The 27,702-nt window shown below is 49.3% G+C and overlaps 1 protein-coding gene and 1 long non-coding RNA gene across 4 annotated transcripts in view; one reads left to right on the top strand and one right to left on the bottom strand.

The window, feature by feature from the left end:
• Positions 1-5,968, bottom strand: part of HSD17B12 (hydroxysteroid 17-beta dehydrogenase 12) — a 35,534-nt gene extending 29,566 nt beyond the window's left edge. The window contains exon 1 of the mRNA XM_061564286.1: positions 5,762-5,968. Within this exon, the coding sequence (XP_061420270.1) occupies positions 5,762-5,945 (184 nt within the window). The 5' untranslated portion in view covers positions 5,946-5,968. The remainder of the gene's footprint in view (positions 1-5,761) is intronic.
• Positions 1-27,702, top strand: part of LOC133350200 (uncharacterized) — a 34,779-nt gene that overhangs the window by 3,420 nt on the left and 3,657 nt on the right. For 2 of the 3 annotated variants that reach the window (XR_009756027.1, XR_009756025.1), the window contains 4 exons: positions 19,571-19,724; positions 21,641-21,774; positions 22,014-22,119; positions 22,576-22,680. This is a non-coding gene — a long non-coding RNA (uncharacterized LOC133350200). The remainder of the gene's footprint in view (positions 1-19,570; positions 19,725-21,640; positions 21,775-22,013; positions 22,120-22,575; positions 22,681-27,702) is intronic. The other variant, XR_009756026.1, reaches the window with a different exon arrangement.

Here is a 27,702-nt window from a genome sequence, read left to right as displayed (position 1 = left end):
CCTCTTCAGTTGACCATAAAGAATAAAATGTTGTTTCAACATCCTCCAGGAATTGTATATCTCTAGGTAGAACTTTAGTGCCCTTACGAGGTCAATCCTGTGTGGCCTAGCTTCGCCTGCAAACAGAAAGGAGCTGGGGGTAAAAATGTAAGTACAATTTCCTGCTTCACGTTGAATTATGACAGAAATTTTTGAATAAACAGAGGGGAGGTTCTCAGCATCGCCGTATCCTTCATGATAATTGCGAACGGTGGAAATGCAGACTTAAAGCTTTCATGACTGCAGGAATTCATATTCTTTGGGTCTTTCAGTAATGTCACGTAGAAAAAAAATATATATATCTACGTGAATTCCTGCAGTCACGAAAGCTTTAAGTCAAGATTTTTTCACGTAGATAGAATATTTTATTTGAACCGATCCACGTGACTTTACCAAAAGATCCAAAGAATAAGGTGGAAATGCCATCAAGGTCTGCAGCTCTCTAACTCTCCTTGCGGAGGTTATAACCAACAGAGAAAAAACATTTTTCGTGTAACCAGGTGCTCCAAGCACGCAGCCAATGATTAAAAAGGCAGGCTGAAGACAGCGTTCAGGACACGGTGCAGCTCCCATAGGGCTACACCTGCCCATAATGGTGGCCTCCTCTTCTGTTTAATGGCCCTAAACCGTCTAGAAATTATTGGAGACTTGGACCCGACTCCCCTTATGGAGTCAGGTTCCTCCTGGACCTGGCTCTCTTGAAATCGCTCTTGCCCAGAGCCTTTTCCTGGCCACTCTCGAAGCCTCCACAGCACTCTACCCCGTATTGGTGCGAGTCACCTGGGTGACGCAAGCAGGGATCGCATGACAGTTCCAGGACGCCTATGTCTCACCGGCACCTTGGAGGGGGGAGGGTGGTGACACATCTCCCTGGCGCAAGCAATCGTGGGCACCTTGGGGCCCGGCAGACGAGACGCTCGACCGCCGCGCGGTCCCGTCTGCTGCCGCATTACTTGGGGATTCGCGATTTCTCAGGAAGCGCTATTTTGCGGGGGAATGCACTCGTTCCTGGCTGTTCCTGCGGACCGTCGCGTCTGATCTCTCTTCACGCCAAGTTGCGAGGCCTCCGCACGCAGTGCAATACTCGCTTGCAAAACACGTTTGTGAAAAAGTCAAAAACAGTAGCGGGTGCTCAAATTTTTTCACTAGAAAATTACAGCCATCCAGGGAGTGTACAGTAACGCGAATAACCCACTCCTGGCAGTAAAAAAAATTGTTAAGTGCTCTTAACGACCTGTAAACTACTCTACGAGACAACTTGGGTTCCACTTAAGGCAACGTGCCTCTACTTACTCGCAGATATTAAAGCTCCCGTTTGGGGATGAAAAACATTATTATGCGCCTAGAAGACACTTTTTACACTGACGAAATGGCACTGAGGGATCAAGTTGGATGGGTGGTTTCCCTACAGAGCCCCTAAAAGGCTAATCTGTAAAAATAATTTGGATTGTTTTCTAAAGTTTATAAATTGCCTGGCAGAATATGGAATTCAATGGTGATCAGTCAGAGTGTGTGAGGGCAGGCTGAGTGGAATCAAGCTTGGCCTTGAGGCAAGAAGGAAGCATCAATGGGGATTGGAATCGGCATATAAACATATGACTGATAACCTAACTAATCTCTTTGGTTTTTTTGGTAAAGTCAAGTAGAAAGAAAATAAGTAAAATAATAGAGACAAATTCCTGCAGTCACGAAAGCTTCAAATCAAGTTTTAACCTAACTAATGTTTCAATCACAATTATGGAACTGGCCCGATTCCTCACTAATTCCGGCATAGCATTCAGACAACAAGTATGGGTTTCTGGAATCACCATTGATATTAAATGAGGATTCTTTACTGAACGTTTATTAGACTGTCAAAGAATCCCTATTCATTTTAATATACTGTACTCAGAACTAGTCATTGAAATGAATATGAATCTACTGGGTAATTCCTATACACAAAAATAAATATTAATATCAATGGCCAATACTTTGTTCTAGATTTGAAGTTTTCGTGACTGCAAGGATTCATACTCTTTGGGTTTTTTCGGTAAAGTCAAGTAAGTAAAAAAATTAAATATTTTTTTAAATTAAAATATTTATTTTTAGTTTTTACCTACGTGACTTTACCGAAAAAACCAAAGAGTTGTCCTTACTTTGTCTCCATTAAAATAAAATGCATCTTGATTATTCTTTCTCCGGCAAAATTCCTGTTAGAATCTTTTTAACAAGTGAAGATAGATTTTGGTATTGAAATTCCCCAATGCGAAATTGTGACTTCTGCAGGAATCATCCACAGTGGCCTTGTGGTGTCTGCATGCCATTCCGGCAGGTAGCACCCAGCACTGGTCTCCATGCAGACGTGCAGTCAAATGTAACTTGACAAACGGGTTTTTACACTCGGATTTTACTTCTTTACAGTTTTACCACCAGGTGGCACTTAAACGGTGAGCCCCCAAAAACATTCGCTTTCTGGTTACTGCAGTCATTTACAGGACTCAGTCTAAACATGTGTTCTTAATAATTTTAACTCACCTACTACACCTATTTTGTACACATGCCAGCAAACTATTGATGCGTGTGTACCATCTTAAACCAAAATTATACTGCGCCACAATGAACACTGGCAATACACATGAATGCTAACATCTTTCGTTATCAGATGTATATTGTAATTGTAACCTCAGTAGAAAGCCAAATCACCAAATGTGCACTGCATTACATTAACATAATGTATGTACCTTAAACATTATTAACAAGGCTCCTGCTTAGGGATAATTGAAATAAAAAAATATAATTACTCTTTGATATGGTCGAGGAAAAATCTACTCAAATTTAGGGAAAAGAGTATATGATCCTTATGGCGCTACCCCGGGGTACCAAATAATACAAAATTGCCGAGGCAATTAAATATTTTACTTCTGGGACACTATTTTTTCCAGGGATGTACGTCAACTCCGCGACTGGGGTACCAATCAATCCGAAATCAGTGCTACTCCACGATGTCGAAATGCAGCGAGGACGATTGCGCTGACACCCTGAACGCTCGCGGTACGCACCATAATGGTGCATCGTAGTGTACAGCTCGTCGAGATGAGTCGATTGCCACATCGCCGACCATCAACAGAATCAAAATCACTGCATCACGGACATTATGCGAGGGCCGGGGTACTATAAGGTTCAAATGTCCATAGAGCATGGACAATAAGTTCAATAAGTTCACAGCTAAAAGAGGTCTTATTCCAAAAATGTTCAAAGATTATCCTTGGAATTCACTAAATCCATGCATTAATGGTAGACAATATTCCTGAACTGTGATATAACTATAGAATATAAACTAACAATTGTATTTAACAAACGCAATATCATATTCTTAGGCTTTTTCGGTACAAGTCATGTAGGTAAAGAATAAAAATTAATAAAAGTAAAATAAAATAAAAATCACGACGTTTCGGAGGCAACACAAGCTTCCGTCTTCAGGTGGAACCGTCACAGCCACGACAGCTGTATCAAGTAAATGAGAGATTACAAGAGCTCTGAGAGATTATAAGAGCTCTTGTAATCTCTCATTTACTTGATACAGCTGTCGTGGCTGTGACGGTTCCACCTGAAGACGGACGATGGTGTTGCCTCCGAAACGTCGTGATTTTTATTTTATTTTACTTTTATAAATTTTTATTTTTTACCTACGTGACTTTACCGAAAAAACCTAAGAATATGAATCCTTGCAGTCACGAAAGCTTCAAATCTAGAATTAAACGCAATATCGTTGAATTTTGCTCAAGATTTTTACTTGTGTATTTTCTGTTTATCGAATGGGGGTAAACCTTGACCAGTAAATTATTGAGATAGACACATGGCAATATGCAACAAGTGCTTATAATAAGCAAGAGTATTTTGATAAAATGTAAACAGGAAAAACGGGTTACTAATTTGATGTTCCATATATAGTTATTGTATTACAGCCATACATATGTATTACATTACAGCCAATAGTATATTTTAATAGAGTTCTGCTGAAAAGGAACATTGTGTACTGATCAAAGCATTTTGCTTGTTGTTTTGCGACCATCGGTCTCAATAATGATGGGAAATGTTCTTACAGTTGCAAGGATTCAGTGAAAATACAGACAGCTCAATTTGACAAAAATGAAAGCAACCAAAAGGTCGATTAAATCCAGGTATAGTGATGTAAAAAAAACACAATACACAAAGGCGCCAACGGCCGTTAGGCACATACAACACACTATTTGTAATTTGTATAATTGAATTGTGGATGGAAAGGCACGAACCAAGCGTACCACAACAGTTTCCTAGAGTCCATATTCCAGAACGCTAAACTCGTGCTTACGTAAAGTGCTGAAGGAGAAATGGTGGCAGCATATGCGCCTATGGGTGCAATACAAAAATGTATGTACTCGAGTGAAATCTCTGTGCGGAGCGGGAAATAGAAGCTCCACATCGTGTGGCTTTTGCGCAACTCCAGACGAATGTGTAGGTCTGGTTTCAACGGGTCTGCTTTCGATCTATGGGTCTGCTTTCAACAACACCTGATATGTGAACAGATGTTCTTGCAAAAACCCTCTCCACCAAAATGTTCAGGGTCAACGATATTTTTCTGCGTTTTTTAAACTAAATTAGCATTTGGTGATAATACAAAAAAGTGTCAATGGGAAAACAAATCAAGGCAACAAACGAGGACTGCATTTTGACGACCTTGTCTTGTCCTTTGTCATCGATGAGTTAGTGGACAAATCAGACTCTGGTTCCATCAACCACACACTCATCATTACAGGTCACCAGCATTCTCCAATTAGTTTCGTATTACTGGAGGGTGATGTCCCCCCCTCTCCCTGCACTTGTTAACCTCGCTGTACTTTAACTTAAACACTCAGGTGAACTTTATTTCACGCGTTGTATGCAACCAGCCACAATCTTGCGCAAGTGTGTGCACTTGATACGGATACGGTCAAAGTTGACAATCCAATTATTATCGACCCCAGCCTCAGCCGACCTCGTTTCAAACACTATTCGAATACAACTTATACATTTAAAACAGAATATTGGTCTTCGACTTTTGACTAAGCTGCCTACTAACAATAGATTAATCTAGAATGGATTAGTCTTTATAATTCCCCCTCCGGTTACAATAATTAAAGTCGTACGTTTATGCCAGCTGTCTGTCACACACGGAAACCGGTTGCATGCGTGGAGGGCACTTCATGGACATTGACACCACGCTTTATTACAACACGTGTTATAGCCATGGGCATACACGTGTACACGTAGAAATACATGTTCTGATAAATACAATATTTATGTTAATGTTTTTGGACACTGGTCTGAACGAACTGAACAAACTTTGACAGCACGAGCCAAGGAATGGCAGAGAAGCATTGACACCAGATGGGAAGTAGATAATTTAATCAATGGAGCTTAGCCACTGCAAGCGAGACTGTAGAAAACTACAACCTAAACTGTGCAAAACAAGCCAGACAATACAAACTAGACAGACGCGACAGTGAAAAGGACACTTGCAAACGACGGCACAGACGAGATGAATCAAAGGAGACGGTGGAGACATTCCTGCAAGGGAGGTCCCATTCCTTAAGGTCCACCCGGGCAACAACAAAAAACCCCGCAGAGGCCTAGCCCGGCAAGTGCCCAGCGTCCTCGACTAGCCGCCTATACCGGGCGAGAGACACCCCGTGCGGCGAGGCCGAGAGCGTCAGAACAACCCCACCTGCCCAGCGTCCGAACTTGGTCACGTCGACAGCCGGGCCGAGCAGGCTTCCCAGCACGTGAACTCTGAAGCAGCCCAGGGTGGCTAAGGCGAGCTTGAGGAAGCAGTAGGCGAAGGCGGCCACGCCGAAGTAGAAGAAGAACGGGGTCAGGTACTCGAGGTACTCGCAGTCCGTGGACGCCATGGCCGTTCTCGAAACGCGATTTGATTTCCCAGTGCAGGTGCGCGACGCGACGCCCCATTCGCGCGTCCCCTTCTGCTGCCATTGGTCGCCGTGAGGGGGCGTGACGCGCGAGGGGTCGCACGGGCCACAGTCGACCAATGGGAACGCGCGGAGTGGCTCGCGCTGCTTGCGCGCGCTGGGAAATATAAAAAGGGCGCGCCTCGGTTGAGGATTTTCCCGCCAAAAAGGGACGAGGAGGGGGGGTGAAATGGGGGGGGGGGGGTGAAATGGGGGGGGGGTGAAATGGGGGGGGGGGTGAAATTGGGGGGGGGGGTGAAATGAGGGGGGGGTGAAATGAGGGGGGGTGAAATGGGGGGGGGGGGTGAAATGGGGGGGGGGGTGAAATGAGGGGGGGGGTGAAATGAGGGGGGGGTGTGAAATGGGGGGGTGAAATGTGGGGGGGGTGAATGGGGGGGTGAAATGGGGGGGGGGTGAAATGGGGGGGGTGAAATGAGGGGGGGTGAAATGGGGGGGGGGGGTGAAATGGGGGGGGGGTGAAATGGGGGGGGGGGGGTGGAAATGAGGGGGGGGGGTGAAATGAGGGGGGGGTGTGAAATGGGGGGGGGGTGAAATGGGGGGGGGGTGAAATGGGGGGGTGAAATGGGGGGGGGTGAAATGGGGGGGGGGTGAAATGAGGGGGGGGTGAAATGGGGGGGGGTGAAATGAGGGGGGGGGTGGAATGAGGGGGGGTGAAATGGGGGGGGGGTGAAATGGGGGGGGGGTGAAATGGGGGGGGGAGGGGTGAAATGGGGGGGGGGGGTGAAATGAGGGGGGGGGGGCTCCGAATCTAAATCTTTACATTAAAGATTTTATAACGCGCATTTACAGCTTCCTCGTGGACGTGCTACAATTAAAATACGTAAATGCAACACAGCTGCCAACTTCTTGGTTCTTTCGGTAAAGTCACGTAAAGGGAAGTAATAAAATAATAAAAATAAAACATAATAAATAACCTTTCTTTATGGTTCAGAGTGAAGTTCATCCTCACACCCGATGTTTAAACAACAACTGTTTACTTCACAATAGCTTTGACAACAAACAGCATTGAAAATATATCGCTCACGATTGCACATTTTATATTTAAAATTATGAAATCTTTGGAATTTGCCCGACCTAAGATTTGTTGAAAATGTTCATTTACTCTGGGATTCCGCTACACTTGATTGTGAGCGCATACATTTAAACACCTTGGGAGGGGTTGTGCGTAAAAATAACCGGGTAACTGGCCACATTTCGTGGATTTTGTAATGGATTACGAGATTGTAGGGTAATTCGTTTTAATTTCCGACTCAGCAGTAAGCAACGCTGGCCCAAAGTTGCTTACTGGGACAATGTCAAAGACTTTGTGACGTCCAACCAAATGATCACAATCAAAGTTCAATCTCGCCTCACTGAATTACATAATCGCATTTCCCAATATTTATGTTTTACGTATGTGTGGTGTGTGTTTGTACATATAAACGATAGCGTTTGGAACACCATGAGCGGGTATTTATACTGGTAGGAACCCACTGGTTCCACCAGCGCACAGGGGATTATTGTGTCCGTCCGTCGTGCAGGGAGGGGCTAGGTGGGGAGGGTGGGGCTGGGTGGGGAAGGGAGGGTGGGGCTGGGTGGGGAGGGTGGGGCTGGGTGGGGAGGGTGGGGAGGGGCTGGGTGGGGAGGGTGTGGCTGGGTGGGGAAGGGAGGGTGGGGCTGGGTGGGGAGGGTGGGGAGGGTGGGGAGGGGCTGGGTGGGGAGGGTGGGGAGGGGCTGGGTGGGGAGGGTGTGGCTGGGTGGGGAGGGGCTGGGTGGGGAGGGTGAGGAGGGGCTGGGCTGGGTGGGGCTGGGTGGGGCTGGGTGGGAGGGTTGGGGCTGGGTGGGGAGGGGCTGGTCACCTCGTGGTGCCCTTATAAAACTCAACGTTTAACCTACTCACGCCGGCTTGTGCCTGCCCTCACAGTCGGTCATATTTGCGGAATACACCACGCCGCCGTTGACCCTGGCCATTGACCGAGCAACCCAACGTTCCTACCAGCTCCCTCCGCAGGAATGTGTTTGTTAAACGACACCTCCACGTGGTGTTCACATCTCAAGATTCCCGATCCCTCTATCTCAGGGGTCAGCAAAACCTACGGCTCTTTAAGGGCTACTTCTTGAAATGTTGAGCGGTTTTTGTTGTTGTTGTTTAACTAATTAGATTTTTTTTTTAAATCTCTTCATTGTTAAATTTCGATTTAAAGCTTTCGTGACTGCAGGGATTCATCTTCTTGGTTCTTTCGGTAAAGTCACGTAGAAGGGAAGTAATGAAATAATAAAAATGAAACATAATAAAATAATTCTCACGACGTTTCGGCCACACCAAGCTTGGTGGTGTTTCATTCTTCACCTGAGGACGGCTGCTTGCGTTGTGGCCGAAACGTCGTGAGAATTATTTTATTATGTTTTATTTTTATTATTTTATTACTTCCCTTCTACGTGACTTTACCGAAAGAACCAAGAAGACTCTTCATTGTTAGTTTGGTTGGCGACTCCTAACCTATCCGATGTGGCCCTTCCCTATTCAAGTTGGTCATCTCAGCCTTCATTCTCAAAGTTGAGAGGCAGTACCTTCCTTCTCCTACCTCTGGGATGTTTTCCAAACATCTTTCCCCCAGAGGGCCGTCGCCTCTGACGATTTTTCTCAATCCAGTTGTTTTTGCCTCTTGTGAATTGTTCCAATTTGATATTTCACTTCTCCCTTTGAACCCACTGGAGAACCTCCTTCTCACTCTCTCTTTCCGAGCCACCGATGTCTCTCCATTCGATGCCGCCACCGCATATAACCAAACCTCCCCGTGAAACGTGCAGACGTTGGGGCCCATGTTGGACTGTGCTTGGAACTGTTGAGCCGACGCCGCCAAATGTTGCCTGGGATTTCCACATTTCGAATATCCTCCTCTCTCATTTATCCACGTCCATGCTAAATACGGTACAAAGCCGCACGGCATCAGTTTTCAGTTTCATTTATTTGGTATAGCCCCGTGAGCCATTCGGCTCTTGAATCGGGTGCAACCGCAACAAACAAAAAACATGAACAAAAAAACATCGTAAAGTGACTATGCGCAAACAGAAAAATCCAGGTAAAAACAGCAAAATCTTCCAGAAAAAGCACCGTACACCAACGCTGTGTGCAAAAATCCTTGGTGTCTTTTCTTGGTGTCGTTTCAAATTTACTCCTTTGCAATTCCCTACTCATCCATCTAAATTAGTAAATCACATTTTGGACATTTGACCGATTTGGTCTAAATTAGTCGTAACCCTTTTGGGAACCCCTTTTGTGAAGGTTTCCTGGCTTGCGCGACATGTTTGTCACTGTGCTTTGGGATGTGGATAATTAATGGGTTTATCTCTGTCTTGTGATCACAGTTTTTGTTTTGGTGGCGTATCTTTACCTGTGTATTCATGTTTATTTTCTGAGGGGTTTTCATTTGCTTGGAAGTAGCTATGTATAGGATTTGGCCATCATATATAAGTAACGTACTGTAAAAGCATTGTGGGGTGCAATTGGCATTAATTACGCTAAATAAAATTCAATCATAATTATTCTAAGAAGGGTCATTGCCCGAACGTATGTATGTTGAACTTCTTTCACACCGTACGTTGCCAAACGTGCTTAATCGTCGTCCCCTATTACGTTCCCTTTCTTTTGAAGACAGTGTTGTAGATGAACGTGTTTAGTTTGTTGGGGTTATTACAATTGTGTAAACAGAACTTATTCCAATACTGATGTTTACAAAGCAAACCGATACAGATATATATATAATTGCATCACTGAAGCTTTGAGGTCATTGATGACTGAAAACTAACGATCATGCATCAGTGCTGATTGTACATTTGGCAAGCTCAATGTACAGCGTGAAAATTGTCGTGCGTTACGAAATAACTCGTTCGAGCATTAAACAATCACTCGTCGTTTTCGTACGGCTGATATTGCTGCAGTGCAGCGGTTGAGCAAGAGTCAGTGTCGGATGATCTTCGTAGCACAAGTAGCTACACATGTAGCTACACATGTAGCTACACAAGTAGCTACGCATGTAGCTACGGGCCCCGCACTTTCAAGGGCCCCGCGCTAAAGGCTTTCCAGCTATCAATTCCGGATCAGTGATTCTGCACTTGCTCTATTACTATAGCACTATACTGCCTTCAACTTTTAGCGATTTGCCGTATTATCTGGTTGTGTAGCAAATGAAAAAATGCAATAACTTCACTATGCAAGTAAAAAATTGGTGTTTTAATATTTACGTGTTTTAAAAAAAAATAGGGCCCCTTTATAACATATGCTACAGGCCCCGCTCTAGCTTAATCCGGCAAGAGTGCATCTCTGTCAAGATGCCTCCTCCTCCTCCTCCGTATTTCGTGAATCGAGCATCGAGTCGTCTGCACGCTTGATGGTTCTGTTACGTCTGCCCTAAGATTCGTGGAAGTTTGCAGGCGGGGAGGGGGTTGTCCGTGTTGAGTTTTTCGCGAGCTCTTTGAAACTATGGCAATGATTGCAATGTAGTTTATTTATCCACGAAATGCTCACAGTCTCACGACCTATTCAGAAGGGTCCTGCATTGGCACATTTGAACAATAAAAATTAGATTTAAGGGCTGCTTTGATTTGCGTGAGAAGAAAGTGGAGTACTGTACCTGGATAACCCACATCACAATTGTAAGGCGGGTGACACTTAATAACTTACACAGACGGGTTCATGAACCCCCGCTGCCACTGCCTAGCCACCTCTCAGCCAAGAGAGGTTTGGGAGTTCCACAAATCGACACGATCCACCAACACTTTCCTCCCAAGTCCCAACCCCAGTCAAGTAACTAGTGTGGGGGCAGGGAGTGCCATCCCTGGTGGCCAAAACCACGAGTTGGGGCCCCCTTGACAACCACCATGAGATTTGTTTCTGAAAACGGAGCGCCCCTACAGCGGTAAACGTTCGAGACCGTGAACGTAACGATGTGGTTAAGGCAAGGTGCCACCGTGCGAGAGACAGATCAAATATTGGGGCCCTGTCTGACCTGATTGCCGCATCCCCAGAGCTGATAACGTCGCGACTGCGCCAATGCCTAGCCCAGCAAACACGGAACGTCGGACAAACGTTGCACGTTTACTGGAAGGTGACGTGTGTGTGTCAACCATTACTGCGGGGGGTCAAAGGGAGTTGCGAGGTCGAGGCGGGGTGGTGAGGGTCGAGGGAGCCGAGGGGGTTGATCAGAGGGATGGAGGCGAGGGTTCGGAGTTGAGGCAAGCAGCGTGGTGGATTGCTGGAGGTGAACAGCAAAGGAGGGAGGAGAGAGCGTGGAGGCTGCGACACGCGCGCCATTAGAGATCGTGTGGCCGTGTAGCGGAAGAGGCTTTTGCATTCATCCACATTGAAACGCGTCACTCCGTCAAATAATGGCACACGCGCGTATGAAACGTATTAATTAAATCGTACGCGGCGTGTTGATGTTGTGGTTGTTAAATGGGTCTGCGCTGTTGAGAGGGCATTCACGGGATTTGGAGTGGAGGAGGAGGGGTGGCTGCTGTGATTAGGAAAAAAGCCTCGATTCACAAAAAAAAACTCTCTCCTATGCTCCCATTCACACGTCCATTACACACGGCAGCATCATCATCACTGAGATCTTCCTCGTCACGAGAATAATACAGGCGATACAGATCACAACTCCAGCTGTTTGCATTTTTGCTTTAATCTATAGATATATTGCGCACGTAAAGATTGCAGTGTTTGCACATGACGGCGTATTTAAGAAGAACAATGCCATCCATGTGGTTGCATGATAACGCAGTGCATACTATCGCTTCCAATGCAGTACTTTGGGTCGACTGTTACGCGGTGGAACAATGTATGCACATTTATGCTTCGTCGATAACGGGCAACACATTTGCAGGGATAACTGTGGACGTTGTGGAGGTGAAAGCAAAACAAATGCAGCAAAACATATCTCATTATATATTTGTCTTAACACAATCTTCGAGTCCACAGCGAAATTTTAAATTGACCACATCGCCTCCGAGGCATGCCGAGGTATTTCGAATCACGCGAGTCTCAAAGGGAATTTCCAGTTGGTTAAATAAAGCACATTGATTAATTTTTGTTATGTCCGTACATGTATGAACGCATGCATTTTAATTAATTTATTTTTTTCTGGTCAATTCTACGAATGAGTATTTTTGGCTTTGCCTGGGAGGACCCTAACCGAGATGGTTAGTCACCCAGCCAGGTGCTCGCCTGGCTCAACCTCAGCTGAGTTTCTCAGCTCCGACGAGATTCGTAATTTGTCTCCGCTGGCCCGAGAAGGACAGGTGTCGTCGTCTTTGTCGTCGTCATCGTCATCACGATCCATGGGCAGAGAGTCCATAGGAGGTGTCCACTGCACATTTCGTCACTTGTTTCCACTCTCCTCTGCCGTGTGCCAATATTCTGGCAACAGTCTCTCATGTTGTCGTGAAACCATTATCTCTTAGGTATTCCTCTCTTCACGGCCCCGTCCGGATAAGTCGTCTTCTTCTATGCGCAACCTCTTTTTCTTCCTTCTACGTTGGTCACCCGTTGGGTCCAGTTTAGATGCACTGTCCAACGATCCGGTGTCGAGCCAAGGAAGGCAGCGATGGTTCCTTGTGTTGCCATTAACGACCGCTGGCCATTGAAGACCCATTGACCTTCTTGACCTCAATTGCAACCGCCTTCTCTCGACGCCCTGAGGAAGTTGGAGGACACGAGCCATTGGAAGGGTCAGAAATCGAGATCGCAAGTGGGGGGGGGGGGGGGGGGGGGAGAAGCGGTGGGGTTTTAAAGTCTGGACTTGACCACTAAGGGAGGAAATCGATGTGAGTATGTATGTTGAACTTCTTTTGCACCGTACGCACTAACCGTGTTCATCGGAGGTGCGGGAGGAGGATAACAGTGCCCACGACGAGAGAGGAGAGGTCAGATCTTGTAAATGCCACATGCCCCCCCCCCCCCACACACAAAATAAAAAACGCCACGCAGCCAGCAACAAACAGTACTTACTGAAGTTGTAAGTTGATGTCCTTCCCCTGTACCTCCGATGTACAGTGCGAAAGAAGTTCTACCTACATGCGTTATAGATAATAACGACTTCAGTGTATTGAAATGGGCGGTGGGAGGATTGGGCAGGAGGAGAGATGCGTTGTTGAACTTGGACGTTTTTCGCACCGTGTTCATCGGAGTTGACCTGCAGTGCATGTCCTTAGATCAACATGATGTACATCCATTATTACGTTGATGTAAGAATGGACACGCATTATGTGAGGTTGACTAACTGTGAAGAACCTAAGCACGGCATGTTCTCAGATTAACGCGAGCTATTGCAACTTACATGACTACATTAACCCTCCACCTCTCTCGTGCTCGCACATGATAGGCCTAAAGCGATGGCACCAAGGGAAGACTTCTTCACAATTCTGGCTGTCGCCTGATGAAGTTGGCTGCTGTTGTTGTTGTCACCAGCGAAGCATCGTACCAGAATTGTAAACGTTGTGGGTTTACTCTCCAACACACAACCGCTGTTGCTGTACTCGTAATTGGTCGCCACGTTTATCGTTTACGTGACAAACCTTACCGATTGGCTGTGTCGGGTGGTGGCGGGTTTAACGACACATTTATATTAACGCGATCTAACCCACACTCCCCCCCCCCCCCCCAAAAAAAAACCCCATAGCAAACCCTTTATTAAGGAACTACAGTGTGTGGTGTGCGGTGGTGCTGTTGAGGCCGGAATGCATTGCGACGAATCATCGGTCAGCCTGGTGGTCATCCGAGGCCTCAACACGGGCGCTGCAGCTCAGCAGAGAAAGCCCCCCCCCCCTCTCCGCTGATCACAAGTTTGCCGAGTCTTCCCCGAGTCTGGAGCGGAGGATATGAGCAGGAGAGAGAAGTGGAGCGAGATGGCAGCAGAGAGGCTGGGGCAATACCATGCACACGTATACTGTCGAGTTAATTGTAAATTATATACTGTGCAGTATATATACCCTATATGGGTGGAGCAGCAACGTTGTGGGTTTGCGCACCGTGCCATCAACTCGGCAACTTGAGTGCCTTTATCGGCCACGGCGAACGTCAGTGGCGAGTGGTATCTGAACCGATCCTTGCCCCCCCCTCCACACCGCCCAAATTCATCCGTTCCCAGCCCGCATTGACCACCGTGGTGAAGTATGGTCAACCAACCCTCGTGACGCGTACACAAGCAGAGGCCTTCATCCGGCAATAGGATTGAGAATGGTGCAGCGGGTTACGAATGGTTTAATAACGGAAACTACGGCGGGGAATAGCAGCAGCTCCTGTTTATTTTCCATCACAATGCAGGTACAAACTTTGATGCTAGTTCAGGATTGTTACAGATCAACCCGAATTTCTCATCGACGTTGAGAAAGATACGATGGGAAGCGGTGGCGCAGTAATCAGCGCACTGCACGATGCTACGGACCCAACCCAACTCTTGATATGCAAATTATTTTGTCAAGGCGCTCTTCCCCTTCCAACCCAGCTTAAATAGACGCTCCAAGCGTGGTAGTGTTTCATTCAGACGCTGTCTCCCCGACATATCTGGTCTTCACCTGAGGACGGCTGCTTGCGTTGTGGCCAAAACGTCGTGAGAATTATTTATTATGTTTTATTTTTATTATTTTATTATTTCCCTTCTACGTGACTTTACCGAAAGAACCAAGAAGACGGACCCAACCCACTTGAGTTGTATTCCCGGTCGCTGCTGACACCAGTGGCGGAGTGAGATCTGAATCGGTCCTGCCAGGGCTTTCTCCTTCACTAAGCCTGCATTGACCAGCCTGGTGAAGTATGGTCAAACAGCCCCCACGTGCGACACGGCGTGGGGAGGAGGCCTTCGACCAGCTGTGGATATGACGAAGGAACGTTCATCGCGATGATACAAGATGCGATGATGCCAGATGTGGTCTTATGCTGCCAGTTGTCTGGTTAAGGGAATGAGAGGCAGGCCACGTTGCGAGAAGAAATGATGAATGGTGTGTTCGGCGATGATGAAATCACACTCGAGTGCAACAGGCGTTAGGTTAATTCTTGTTACATCTTTGGCTTGGGGAAGCCTTCATCCAGCAGTGGATAAGATCGTGGCCAGGGGTCGACAACCCGCGGCTCCGGAGCAGCATGCGGCTCTTTAAAGGACTAATTTCTGGCGTGATTTGTCCAGGACCACCGTCTCATACTCGCATGCATTGCAGCTCTTGAAATATTGAGGATGGTTTTTTGTCCGAATTCGGACAAAAACGGCTGTTCTTGTTTTTTGGTGGCTGAAGATGATGACAAAGAGAGAGAGAGCAGTTATCACGAATATCAAAAGTAACAAAGGACACATTTACACACACCATTATCATTAACACTCTCATCCTCATGGGCCATGTTCTATCCGCTGTAGGCCTTCCTCCACAATGTCGCCTCAATCCAACTCCACCCCTGCACGTGAACCCACCTCACGGTGTTTCATGGTATATAGACAGAGACAAAGATCCCCCGTATAGCCTTAACAGACTGTTGGGGCAAGTGCTGTTAGCGAGCACCTATGAAAGCCGAGACGGCAAACGACGGATTAGGTGGCCAGCACCACTGCCGACCGCCTTTGTCTCCCCAGTGGCGATGTTTACTACATACAGCACCAGGTACTCATTGCTCGGATATTATAAGCCACTGATGTTATCCGTGGCCGGGAATCGAACTCAGGTGGGCCGAGTTTACAGCCCAGTGCGATAACTACTGCACCACCGCTCCCCACAACACACACAAAAGACAGATAAATAACAACAGCCCATATTTGCCACTAAGTGGCGGGGTCGTCACTACAGCGCTTGTGCCAGGCTAGGTGCACCGTAAGACCACGTGAAATGTCGAAGGCTCGCTGCTGACAGGAGGTCACGGGACAGACTCAGGTGCCGTCGATCGACTGACTGTGACGACTGGCAGATGCACCACCTGTGCTCCCCACTGTGCCAACTTGCTGCGTTTTACTCCGCCCGGTGCTCCGCGCGTTGTTGTGAGCGTCGCTCCGTCTGCACCCACGTAGTTGTTGGATGGCGACTGCCTCAAACTGCCCTTCGCGACCCGTCCCAACGCGACGGCCAATCTAGCACCTGCACACAAACCGATTCCATCGCTCTGTCTCCGCGGAGGACGTGCCCTGGTTGCCACTCGGCGGTGAGTCTCGTCCCTGTTTCATGAGCGGCCGTGACCATCCCGAGCCGATGACCTCCCTACGAAAACAACCTTTCTCGACTCCCCGTCCAGCACAAACCTTCTACCCAAAATCACTTTCCCTGGCTCGTCAATGCGATGTCTCCGGCTTGTACTTATAGATATTGTCTGACCCTTTGTGAACTCCATCTCACTGGCGTCTCTATTTGTGTGCTATGAAGAAGGGTCATTGCCCGAAACGTCGCTATTGTGTTTTTGTTTAAGGCTACAGTGTTATTAACGAATGTGTTGAGTTACGTTAATGTATATGATGGTTGTTATCAATGGCACGACATACGAGGAATTACCCTATACCACTTTGATTAGAAATGTTTCGCTTTTGCCATCTTCTGTTGGCATAACAAGTGACTGTCCCCTGTCGTCAACGTCCACTAAGTACACACTCGTTATCACAGCCCTTTGGCGATGCTCTGCTCTATGATAGCTTCCCCGCTCAGTGTCGGTCAGTCGCGGGTGTTGTTTGACCATACTTCACCGCGATGGTCAGTGCGTAACTGGTGGGGGTTTGTGGCATTTGGCTGACTGCTGTTAATGGAACTCGCCAAACTGACGTCATGGCCGCCCGTCGGCGAGAATCTAACTTGGGTGGCCCGAGTTCGTAGCGCAGTGCGCTCACCACTGCGCCACCGCTCCACCCCCGTCATTGTGCGTAAAGCCCTCTTGTCACTCCACTGCTGGATTGAGACGCCTCCACATCACCCACATTGGGATTTTTGCACACAGTGTTGGTGTACGGTGCTTTTTCTGCAACATTTTGCTGTCTTTTCTTGGATTTTCTGTTTGCACATAGTCACTTTAAGATGCTTTCTTGTTCATGTTTTTGTTTTTTGTTTGTTGCGGTTGCACCCGATTCAAGAGTCGAATGGCTCACAGGGCTATACCTAATAAATGAACTTGAACTTGATTATTCAGATCGCAATTGGCGCGCGTATACTGCCGCATCGCAACGAGATGCGAGTTTAAACCTCGAGGGTCAAACTGGACTGACGTCATCGCTCATTCGCCGATACAAATTTTAAAAGTAACCACCTTGAGACAGTGATCACTCTGGTTATCATCTGGTGCACTGTCATAGTAACGTCGAATTTCCACGACCGTACCAAGCCCGTTGGTGCAGGGCGACCCATCGGAGGCTTCTATTGGATCTAAACGATTGTGAGTGAGCGGTGCGTATCTGTTGATGTTCTCGGGAGGCAGGAGGGTGCCCGTTTGGCAAAAATTACAATCGAGGTTGCGCTCACCGCCTTACAATTCTAAAAAGCGACGTTTCAGACGTTGGGCCTCCCCCCCCCCCACCCCCCCCCCCCCCCCAAAAAAACACAAAAAAACGACGCGGAGGTTGATCGCTTTAAACTCACGGGGGCAAGGGGTTCAGTAGAAAAGTTCGACATTTCTTAAAGTTCCGAGCGAAACACTCGCAAATAAACGAGCAACGTCGTCGCCACCATCGCCACCATCGTCACCATCATCATCAGTGAACCGAGTGATTCGCCTCCAGCAGAGTGCGACGCGGAAGCTGTTAAAAAGCGAGCACGGCTCGCTCCCGGCTACCAGTACAGCACAGTATATATATATTGTATATATTGCGCACGGATGATAGAATCATCTGTTGCGTTGCCTGTTGGTCCTCCTCGTCTCACGGCCGTGGGTTTGCTGATGAGTTCTAACGCGTGCCTTGTTCCGGGCCACCCCCCTCTGTCAATCTACCGCTGACTTGAAGCCCCCCAGGCGAGTTGCTAGTGGAGGCGGATTGATCACACGTCATTTCGCGCGACCTGCGGGGCTACTCGTTCTAACGCCAATGGCCCCGGGTACAGGGCTCGAACTTTAGCCTGGGTTCGTAGGGACGGTGCGTCGGCAACCACACGGCGATTTGCGCCGCCGCTCCTGTGGCCTGCTGTTGTTGTTGTTGCTGCTGTTGTTGTTGTTGTTGACCGTGGGTTTGTTGACGATTCTCCCCAATGAAATCGAGGGAATCGTACAGCGCGTTGAGTTCTCCGTGAGTCGTGCGTGGCTTGTTGGTGAACCATAACGAGCATGTATATACAGATAGCTGGCCTCGCGTAACTGGGCATGGATTTCCGCTGAGCCCCAATGATTGCGAAGCCCTCTGTAACACTTTGTAGTCAGGCGTGGCAGACTGTTGCTGGGCGCGGTTCGCTGAGGATCTCCAAATCGCGCGAAGCCCCGCGTTAAACAGTCAACGTTTGCCATCCGCAGGCTGATAGCTTTGCGTGGCGTGCTGATGGCCCCTAATCACGGCGAACCCACCGCCGTGCGGACTGTCCAGTGCACTTCTCGACCAGGCGTTCCCTTTCGTCGCAGAGTCTCCCACCCAGCATGGGGACCACAACGCCGAACAACAACGGGCTGGAAGCCGAAACACCTCGTGGTAGAACGATCCCTTGATTTGGGCCATCGTGTTTGTTGTTTGCCTGTCGGCGTGTGGGGGTGTGCGCGGCCGTGTGTTCAACGGGGGGGTGGCGGTTGTGCAGTGGTTTGCCCACTCCGCTACGAAACCGGCGGCCCGAGTTCGATTCCTGCTCCCGACTATTAACAGTGACGACTTTAAACCGGTCCTGCCACCCATCCACCCCGTAGGTCGACTCAGCCTTAACTGAGTACCTGGTGCGATGTGTAAAACATGCGCACAGAGAAGGCAAAGGTGGCCGGGCGTGTGATTGGCCACCCACCCCCTCGAGTGCCGTGCCGGCGTTCAAACAGCAACTTGCCCGCTCGCTAACAGCGCTAGCCCCCAACAGCCCGTCGTGGGCTACACGGGGAAGTTTTGTCGGCGTCTCTTGTCAAGCCACATTGCAGCAGGGCCTCTGTCCATGGGGCTCAACGCCTGCCGTCCTTCCTTGCTCACCACATCAATGCGCTTTACGAACAAGTGCGCGAACACCCAAATGTGCACTCGTTATTATTATTATTATTTGATTTGTGATGGTCGCAGCGTGTGCAGTGTTTTTCTTGCTTTCTTCTTCTAAACTCCCAGATTATTTTTAAGTTATTAAACAACCGCATCCGGCGGAGGGTTTCGCACAATCCCCATTCCTCGCCTGACATCGTAGAAGCGATCTGTTCTCTCTGGCTGCCCTGCGTGCTGTGAATAAGGGTAATTGCCCGAAACGTCGCCAATTACGTTTTTTGTTGCGTGTTTTTTTGTCGCAAGGTCACGGTGTTGTTATTGACGAGCGTGTGTTGAGTTGTTTATTTGTTTGTTAATTGTGCTTGTGCATCACTGCCAAGGCAGCAGCAGCAACAGCATTACCAACATACTGGGATTCATCTTAAGCGATGTTGTTTATATTCTTGCGCGTGATGGCAGCAGCAGCAGAACGTGGCTCAGGAGCTCGGCGCCGATGTCGAGGTGCTGGCTGCTTGCTACTGCTGGCCAAGACGAGAGGGCTTCAGCAGCAGAGCGAGAGAGTTCGTGTCGTGTCGCTGCTCCTCCTGCTGCGTTGAAGGAGCCCAGCCCACAGTGGGTGGGTTTACTGTGCTGCGGTCTCTAGCTCGAGTTGCATGGCCACAGTCGCACTCCGTCGATGTGTCTCGTCTCTGCGTGTGTCTCTCTATGTCTAGATGTCTCTGTGTATATCTCAACGAGTGAGTCGCTACTTATCTCCACGCCTCTCTATGTGCCTCTGTGTGTCTCTGTGGGTTTACTGTGTGGGTCCATAGTTTAGGCTGCATGACTGTGGCTCGCGTCTTTCATGTACACATCTCTACGCGTGCGTATCTCGATGTGTCTCTAAGGGTCTCTTTAGCCATCTCGATGTGTCTCTAATTGTATTTATTAATTCATCTCGATGTGTCTCTAAAGGGTCTCCATGTATCCATCTCGATGTGTCTCTAATTGTATTTATTAATTAATCTCGATGTGTCTCTAAGGGTCTCTATGTATCCATCTCGATGTGTCTCTAATTGTATTTATTAATTCATCTTGATGTGTCTCTAAGGGTCTCTATGTATCCATCTCTTTGAGTCTCTGTGTCTCTATGTATCTCTGTGTGTCTCTGTGGGTTTGCTACACAATCCCATAGTTTTTTTTTTGCATGGCCACACTCGCTTAACTGTGGCTCGCGCCTTTAATATCTACATCTCTATGAGTATGTATCTCGATGTGCCTCTAAGGGCCTCTATGTATCTATCTCTATGTCCTATCTCTTCGAGTCTCTTCGTGCCTCGATGTATCTCTATGCATCTCTTTGCGTCTCTATGCGTCGCTGAGTGTCTCTATGGGTGGGCTATCCGACTTGAGGCTTGCCTCTCCGTTGTTACATTTCACGTGGGAGGAGTGTACTGCGCGGACGGCCTGCTAATATTATGATGCTGTTGACGATGAACGACACTTGGTAGTGAGAGGATGCGTGAGCGGGTGAGTGATGTGTTGATGGTTTGAGGAGGAGGAGGATGATGGAGGAGGAGGAGGAGGAAGAGGGGGAGCTTGCAAGGCCAGGAGGAGGTGGGATGCTGTGTGGGTCTCGAATGAGGAGGTTATTCGGTGCTCTGTTCGTGCGGAGGGGAGAGACGGGGACCGGCTCGTCAACAAGTCACTAAGTTGTGATGTTATCCGGGCAAAAGCGAAGAAGTTTGCACGAAACATTTCACGCCTCGTCACACTCGCACAGAGCCCCCCCCCCCCCCTCTCCCGTTGTATGCGGCAGATGAGTTCCAAATTTGGAAAGGGGGGGGGGACGCACAAAGCGAAATCGCTGGACGAGACAGCTGCCTGCCGAGTAGCGCACACAGTACATACAGTACACACACAGTACACACACAGTACACACACAGTACACAGGTAAACACAGTAGACACACAGTACACACAGTAGACACACACAATGTTGTCCGACCGCATAGCCGCATATGAGTTAATTCAAACCGCATAGAGCGAATTTGGGTATCAATAGGTTCGCGAAGTCGCACAAAGCGAACCCGCACAAAGCGAGGGGCACCTGCTGTTAAAACTCCCACCGGCGTTGGCCGTGACCGCTACAAATAAAAACAAAAATCCCCCGTATAGCCTGAATAGGCTGTTGGGGCAAGTGCTCTTCACGAGCAAACTACACGACCACACACAAACAAACACACGCGCACACGATGCGACACGTTCCTTGCACGTGCATTCGTTTTAAACACCGCGACGATGATGATGAGTACGCAAATGACAGACATACAACACGCACAGGCCCCTTTGCCCAATCCACTGCTGGATTGATGTCTCTCTCCGTGCGTCGTATCGGTCAGCTCCTTGGGGAAGAAGGGGGGGGGGTGATCATACTTCACCACGACGATGAGTGCGGGCTGGAGAAGAATCACAACGTTGATTAAGACTGAAGGAGGAATCCGATGACCTATGAAGCTCTTTTTGTTTGTTTGTTTGTTTGTTTGTTTTACAGATGTCCAGTCCGGGCATGGGGTCAGCCAGTTATAACGAGGGATCGAGGACACTGCGAGAAAGGGCTGGGTATAGGCCCGCTTCCTATTTTATTCGCCACTGATGACAGCCGTCCTCTGTAATCAAACCGAGAAGGTGAGTGAGCTCACAGAGCAGTGCCCCCCCCCCCCCAACCACTGCACCACCGCTCTTGCCGCAACGGTGACTGTGTTGGTTACGGATCGTTCTTTATTGCCCAACGTGTCCGTGCTCTCTTTCTAAACACAAGCGATACAGGCTTTGCGGTGATTCTCAAATCACGTGCGTAACGTGCCACTCATTGCACCACTTGATTGCAAGAGGTCGCTCTGCTGCTGCTGCTGTCACCATCCTAGAATCTCGGAGGAACGCTGCTGGCGAACGGAGCGGATCAACGCGGACGGCCAGAATTGGGGAACAGTTGTCAGACTGGAACCTCGCCGCGTTGGTCGGCGCGGATTGGTAACAAATATAAAGACCCCCCCCCTGTATAGCCTTAACAGACTGTTGGGGCAAGTGCTGTGAGCGAGTAGCACCTGTGAAGGCCGAGACGGCAAACGAGGGGGTGGGTGGCGAGCACCACTGCCGGCCGCCTTTGTCTCCCCTTAGTGGCGTTGTTTATTACACACCGCGCCAGGCACTCATTTGAGGCTGAGTCGACCTGGTGGAGGCCCGGGACCGGTTCAGATATCCGCCGCTGACTTTTTTGCCCGTGAGCGGGAGTCGAACTCGGTTCGTCGGATTTCGCAGTGCAGACGAGCGCTAACCACTGCGCCACCGTTCCCCACAACATAACAACAACAACAACCGCCATTCGCCACTAAGTGTCGGCGACGTCCCCACGGTGCTTGTGCCAGGCTATGTGCACGTTGAGGCCAACATACCACGCATGCGCACACCCACCTGTGGCACAAACAGGAGTCGGTGAGGAGCGGAAGAAGAAGAGTCTCGAGTCATCCCCACGTTGCTCCGAATCTCCGCGGCGTCTCGTCTCGTGGCGACATCCTGGGGCGTGCTGAACAGGTCAGACGACGACTGCGCGCTCCGTGCGGTTGATGTTGATGAGAGAGCAGCAGCAGCCGTGAGTCTTACATCGAGGTGGTCGATCAGCCAGATGATTGCGTCACGGGTAGCTGAGCGGTGAATCGTCTCCGTGAGGATGCCTCTGTCATATGGAGGATCTCCGTGTGAGTCTATGGGTATCTGTGTGAGTTTATGGGTATCTGTGTGAGTTTATGGGTATCTGTGTGAGTTTATGGGTATCTGTGTGAATTTATGGGTATCTGTGTGAGTTTATGGGTATCTGTGTGAGTTTATGGGTATCTGTGTGAGTGTATGGGTATCTGTGTGAGTTTATGGGTATCTGTGTGAATTTATGGGTATCTGTGGGAATCTGTAGATCTTGAGGTGAGACTATGGCTCTACGTGTGAGTCTATGGGTTTCTGTGTTTATCTATGGGTCTGTATCTGAATTTGTAGATCTTGAGGTGAGACTATGCATCTCTGTGTGAGTCTATGGGTCTCTCCGTGTGAGTCTATGGGTCTCAGTGTGAGTCTATGGGTCTCAGTGTGAGTCTATGGGTCTCAGTGTGAGTCTATAGGACTCTCCGTGTGAGTCCACGGGTCCTAGTGTGAACCCTTAGATCTCTATGTGAGTTTATGGGTCTCAGTGTGAGTCTATGGGTCTCTCCGTGTGAGTCTATGGGTCTCCCCGTGTGAGTCTATGGGTCTCCCCGTGTGAGTCTGTGGGTCTCTTCGTGTGAGTCTATGGGTCCCAGTGTGAACCTATAGATCTCTGTGTGAGTCTATGGGTCTCCCCGTGTGAGTCTATGGGTCTCAGTGTGAGTCTATGGGTCTCTCCGTGTGAGTCTATGGGTCTCCCCGTGTGAGTCTATGGGTCCCAGTGTGAGTCTATGGGTCTCCCCGTGTGAGTCTATGGGTCTCTCCGTGTGAGTCTATGGGTCTCAGTGTGAGTCTATGGGTCTCTTCGTGTGAGTCTATGGGTCCCAGTGTGAACCTATAGATCTCTGTGTGAGTCTATGGGTCTCCCCGTGTGAGTCTATGGGTCTCAGTGTGAGTCTATGGGTCTCTCCGTGTGAGTCTATGGGTCTCCCCGTGTGAGTCTATGGGTCCCAGTGTGAGTCTATGGGTCTCCCCGTGTGAGTCTATGGGTCTCTCCGTGTGAGTCTATGGGTCTCAGTGTGAGTCTATGGGTCTCTTCGTGTGAGTCTATGGGTCCCAGTGTGAGTCTATGGGTCTCCCCGTGTGAGTCTATGGGTCTCTCCGTGTGAGTCTATGGGTCTCAGTGTGAGTCTATGGGTCTCTTCGTGTGAGTCTATGGGTCTCCCCGTGTGAGTCTATGGGTCCCAGTGTGAGTCTATGGGTCTCCCCGTGTGAGTCTATGGGTCTCTCCGTGTGAGTCTATGGGTCTCAGTGTGAGTCTATGGGTCTCTTCGTGTGAGTCTATGGGTCCCAGTGTGAACCTATAGATCTCCGTCTTCTTCTGAGCACGCCTGATGTTACTCTACACCAAACCGCTGTCGCTTTACATCGAGGTGGTCTGACCAGCCAGACGAGTACGCCAGGGGTAGCGAGAGGCATCATCGCTGCCCCGATGATGCCTCTCGCTTCGTATTTGTGAATCGGGCATCGAGTCGACGTTCCGTGTTCTACGGTTTCTGTTCTGGGGTGGTGACACGAGTCGCCGGGCAATACCGCGAAGTGGAAGTTGACAGCAGCAGCAGCATTCGCAGCCTTCACGCTGCCCCCTCTGTTCAGTGAGAAAGTAGCGGCCGATGCCACCGCCACCATCACCACCGTCAGCATCAGCATCATCAACCTCGCCATCACCCCTTCGTTGGCAGAACATCGTTTTGAACGATCTGTCGGTCGACGGTGCAACACCTCGATGTGACGCTAATCTCACACGCGTGCACCCACCGTCTATGACCATCGTCACACGGCAGGTTATAACCTCACTATTCCGTCTGCTCCCCCATCCTCTTCCTTCAACCACCTCGCATTAAAAATGGAAAATAAAAATAAAAACTCTCCGGTCGCAGTGGCGATGCGACTGCGGCCATCGTCCAGAACGGCCCGTCGCGATGCCTGACCCGCAAATCGGAAGGAGACGTCACAGCGATGATGCACTCCCCCCCCCCTCAGCTCCTGACGAGGTTGTCTGGGCTTGACTGCCTGGATGTGAAATCGGAGTCGATCCTCTGCATCGAACGTCAGCCGCACGACGCGAAGAGACAACCTCGCACTGCTACCACTTTGGAATCCACCTCGCCATCATCGTCATCATCGTCACCATCGTCTCTCTCCACCTCCCCGCAAGCTCTGACAATGATCATGATGATGATGATGATAATAACACATCCGATCAATTCAAAGCATGCCTGTTATTCCCCCTACCCATTACGACGAAGAGTGCTGCTCGTTGCTGGACACTCCACGCTTTTGGAGGCGGCTTCGAACCCGGAGTGCACGAGTTCTCTCTCTCTTTCTCCCCGTGATGGTTTCGTGTGGGATTGTCTCCGGGTTCGTCCGCTTTTGCCCCCTCCCCCCGCCCGCTCCACTTGTATAGACAACGTCACGCGTTCAGATGTATCTGGCTCTTAATGTAAATTCCCACGTGATGATGATTATGATGATTGTGATCATCATGATCATTTAAGCCACTTCGACTAGCTACCATATGTGATCCAGGTCGCCTCTGAACAATAACTAACACACACCTGGAACGTATGTGTGTGTGTGAGTGTTGAACTTCTTTCGCACCGTACGTAGCCAACATGCGCTAAACTTTAGGTGCGGGGGAAGGACAACAAACTAAACACAAACAGGCAGTTTTAAAGATGACGATGGTTTACAAGTGCACAGCTCCAGTGGCGTCCGAATATCGGAAAGAACAGAGCGTTCCAGACGGCCGCAATAGCGCATCCAAAAGCGCGCGATGCCAGTGGCCGTCTTTGTTCGATGGCTATAGCCAAACGTCGCAATGCGAGAGTTTAGTTGCGAAGAGCAGCCGTGCGCGTTAAAGTTTTGCAACTTGACAATCCACGCGTTTATTTTCGCATCTCATGGCATCACAATGCGTCATTTGTGCCTTGCAGTTATTCACAACGGCCGGATAATCACCGAGTGTCCAGACGCTCTTTTTGGAGGAGCACGGATGAAGCTGATGATGATGATGCTGCGTTGCCAGCGATGCACAAACACGGTGGCTAGGAGATGTTAACTACCTCGCCTGTTATGCAGGAGGTCGCGGGTTCGATCCCGACCCTGATGCCTGTTGTATATTTCGAGTTTGCGTGTTCTCCTCGTGGATTTTCCCCTCCAGTTTAGAATCAGCGTCACGCGTTTAGAGTAGTTGGCTACTGCTGCTGCTGCTGCGAGACATTTCCACGCGATGAGCCACTTCGTTGAGCTGTCAGTCGTGATAGCAAGGTCGCTTCTAAAATTAAAAATAGTTTCGTCGAATATTTAAACGGGTCGTGGACCTCACGTAGGTCGACTGAGCCTTCGTGAAAGTGAGTACCTGGTGCGGTGTGTACACATCAACGCTGGGGAGACAAAGGCGTGCTCGCTACTCATATGTGTTTACCGTTGCTATCGTCACTACCCACGTGTTTATAACCACCCCTGCTCTCAACTCCGAGCCATTCTCCATCCACCGATGGATGAAGCCCTCCCCACGCCATGTAAATCACGTACAGCGCTTTTAGATTGGGGACGGGGGGGGGGGGGGTTACATTCTACCATACTTCACCACGCTGGTGAGTGCGAGTTGGTGAACGGTGTGGGGGGGGGGGATTGTTGATGTGGACAGGATCTCCTCTGATTCATCTCTAGCGCCACTGACGGCCACCCCGACCGGGAGATCGAAACGCGGTGGAACGCGGATTCGGAACGAGACTGCCCGACAGAGCGCTGCGAGCGAGTGAAGGTGCCGAGTTGCCGTGCGGGTTCTTCGTCGCCAGCGTTGGGCGCGTTGAACACGTGCCCCCCCCCCCGCTCCCCCCCCCCTCTTGGGTTTGTTTCAGACGTTCTTGACAAGCGCGATCCGTCTGAACGAGCGGCGGGTCCTCTGTTTGATGCAACAACAAAACAAACATTGACCCTATTTGGATGATTGTGTAGTTGTTGTTGTTGATGGTTTGGTAGTTGTTTGGATGGTAGTGGCTGCTGCTGCTGTTGTTGTTTGTGATTAATTCGCGATTGAGAATATTGTTGTCCCACCTGAAGAATGAGCCAGCATTACATACAGGACAGTGTCTCCAACGATTTCAACTGAAGTCGTGAGAGTGACGCGTCACCATCATCATCAGCCATGGTCAAACCACTGCTAGGTGAAGACCTGCCCAGACAAGGACACATAGAGACAGAGAAAGAGACAGATACAGACAGAGACAGAGAGAGACAGAGAGAGACAGAGACAGACAGAGACAGAGAGAGAGAGACAGACAGAGAGACACAGACAGACAGAGACAGACAGAGAGAGAGAGACAGAAAGAGAGACAGACAGAGAGAGATAGACAGAGAGACAGAGAGAGACAGACAGAGACACAGACACACACAGAGACACAGACAGAGAGACAAACAGAGAGAGACAGACAGGAGAGACAGACAGAGAGAGATAGACAGAGAGACAGAGAGAGACAGACAGAGACACAGACACACACAGAGACACAGACAGAGAGACAAACAGAGAGAGACAGACAGACAGACAGAGACAGAGACACAGACAGAGAGGGACGCCCGCGTAGTCCAATCACCCACGGTCGATGACCGAACGAGTCGCGAACGCATCCAAGCTCATCAGATTCTAGGAAGCTAAGCGGACTTGAGCCTGGATAGCGCTCGGATGGGCGACCACCACCGCGCCGTGGGGGTGGGGGTTGTTTGACCATACTTCACCACAATTGTCGTCTCGGCTTAGCGAAGGCGTTGGGGCGGAGTGCACCACAACAACTTGGAACTCCTCCCACGAAACTTGACAGCGCCCAAGCCTCGAGCACGTGCGCTCTTAGCACGGCGCGA

The sequence above is a fragment of the Lethenteron reissneri genome, chromosome 33 (genome assembly GCF_015708825.2).
Source record: "Lethenteron reissneri isolate LAM-NWPU_2019-01 chromosome 33, ASM1570882v1, whole genome shotgun sequence".
In the NCBI taxonomy this organism is placed as follows: domain Eukaryota; kingdom Metazoa; phylum Chordata; class Hyperoartia; order Petromyzontiformes; family Petromyzontidae; genus Lethenteron; species Lethenteron reissneri.
The sequence above is the reverse complement of the archived record's forward strand: the minus strand, read 5'-3'. Positions and strand labels throughout refer to the sequence as shown.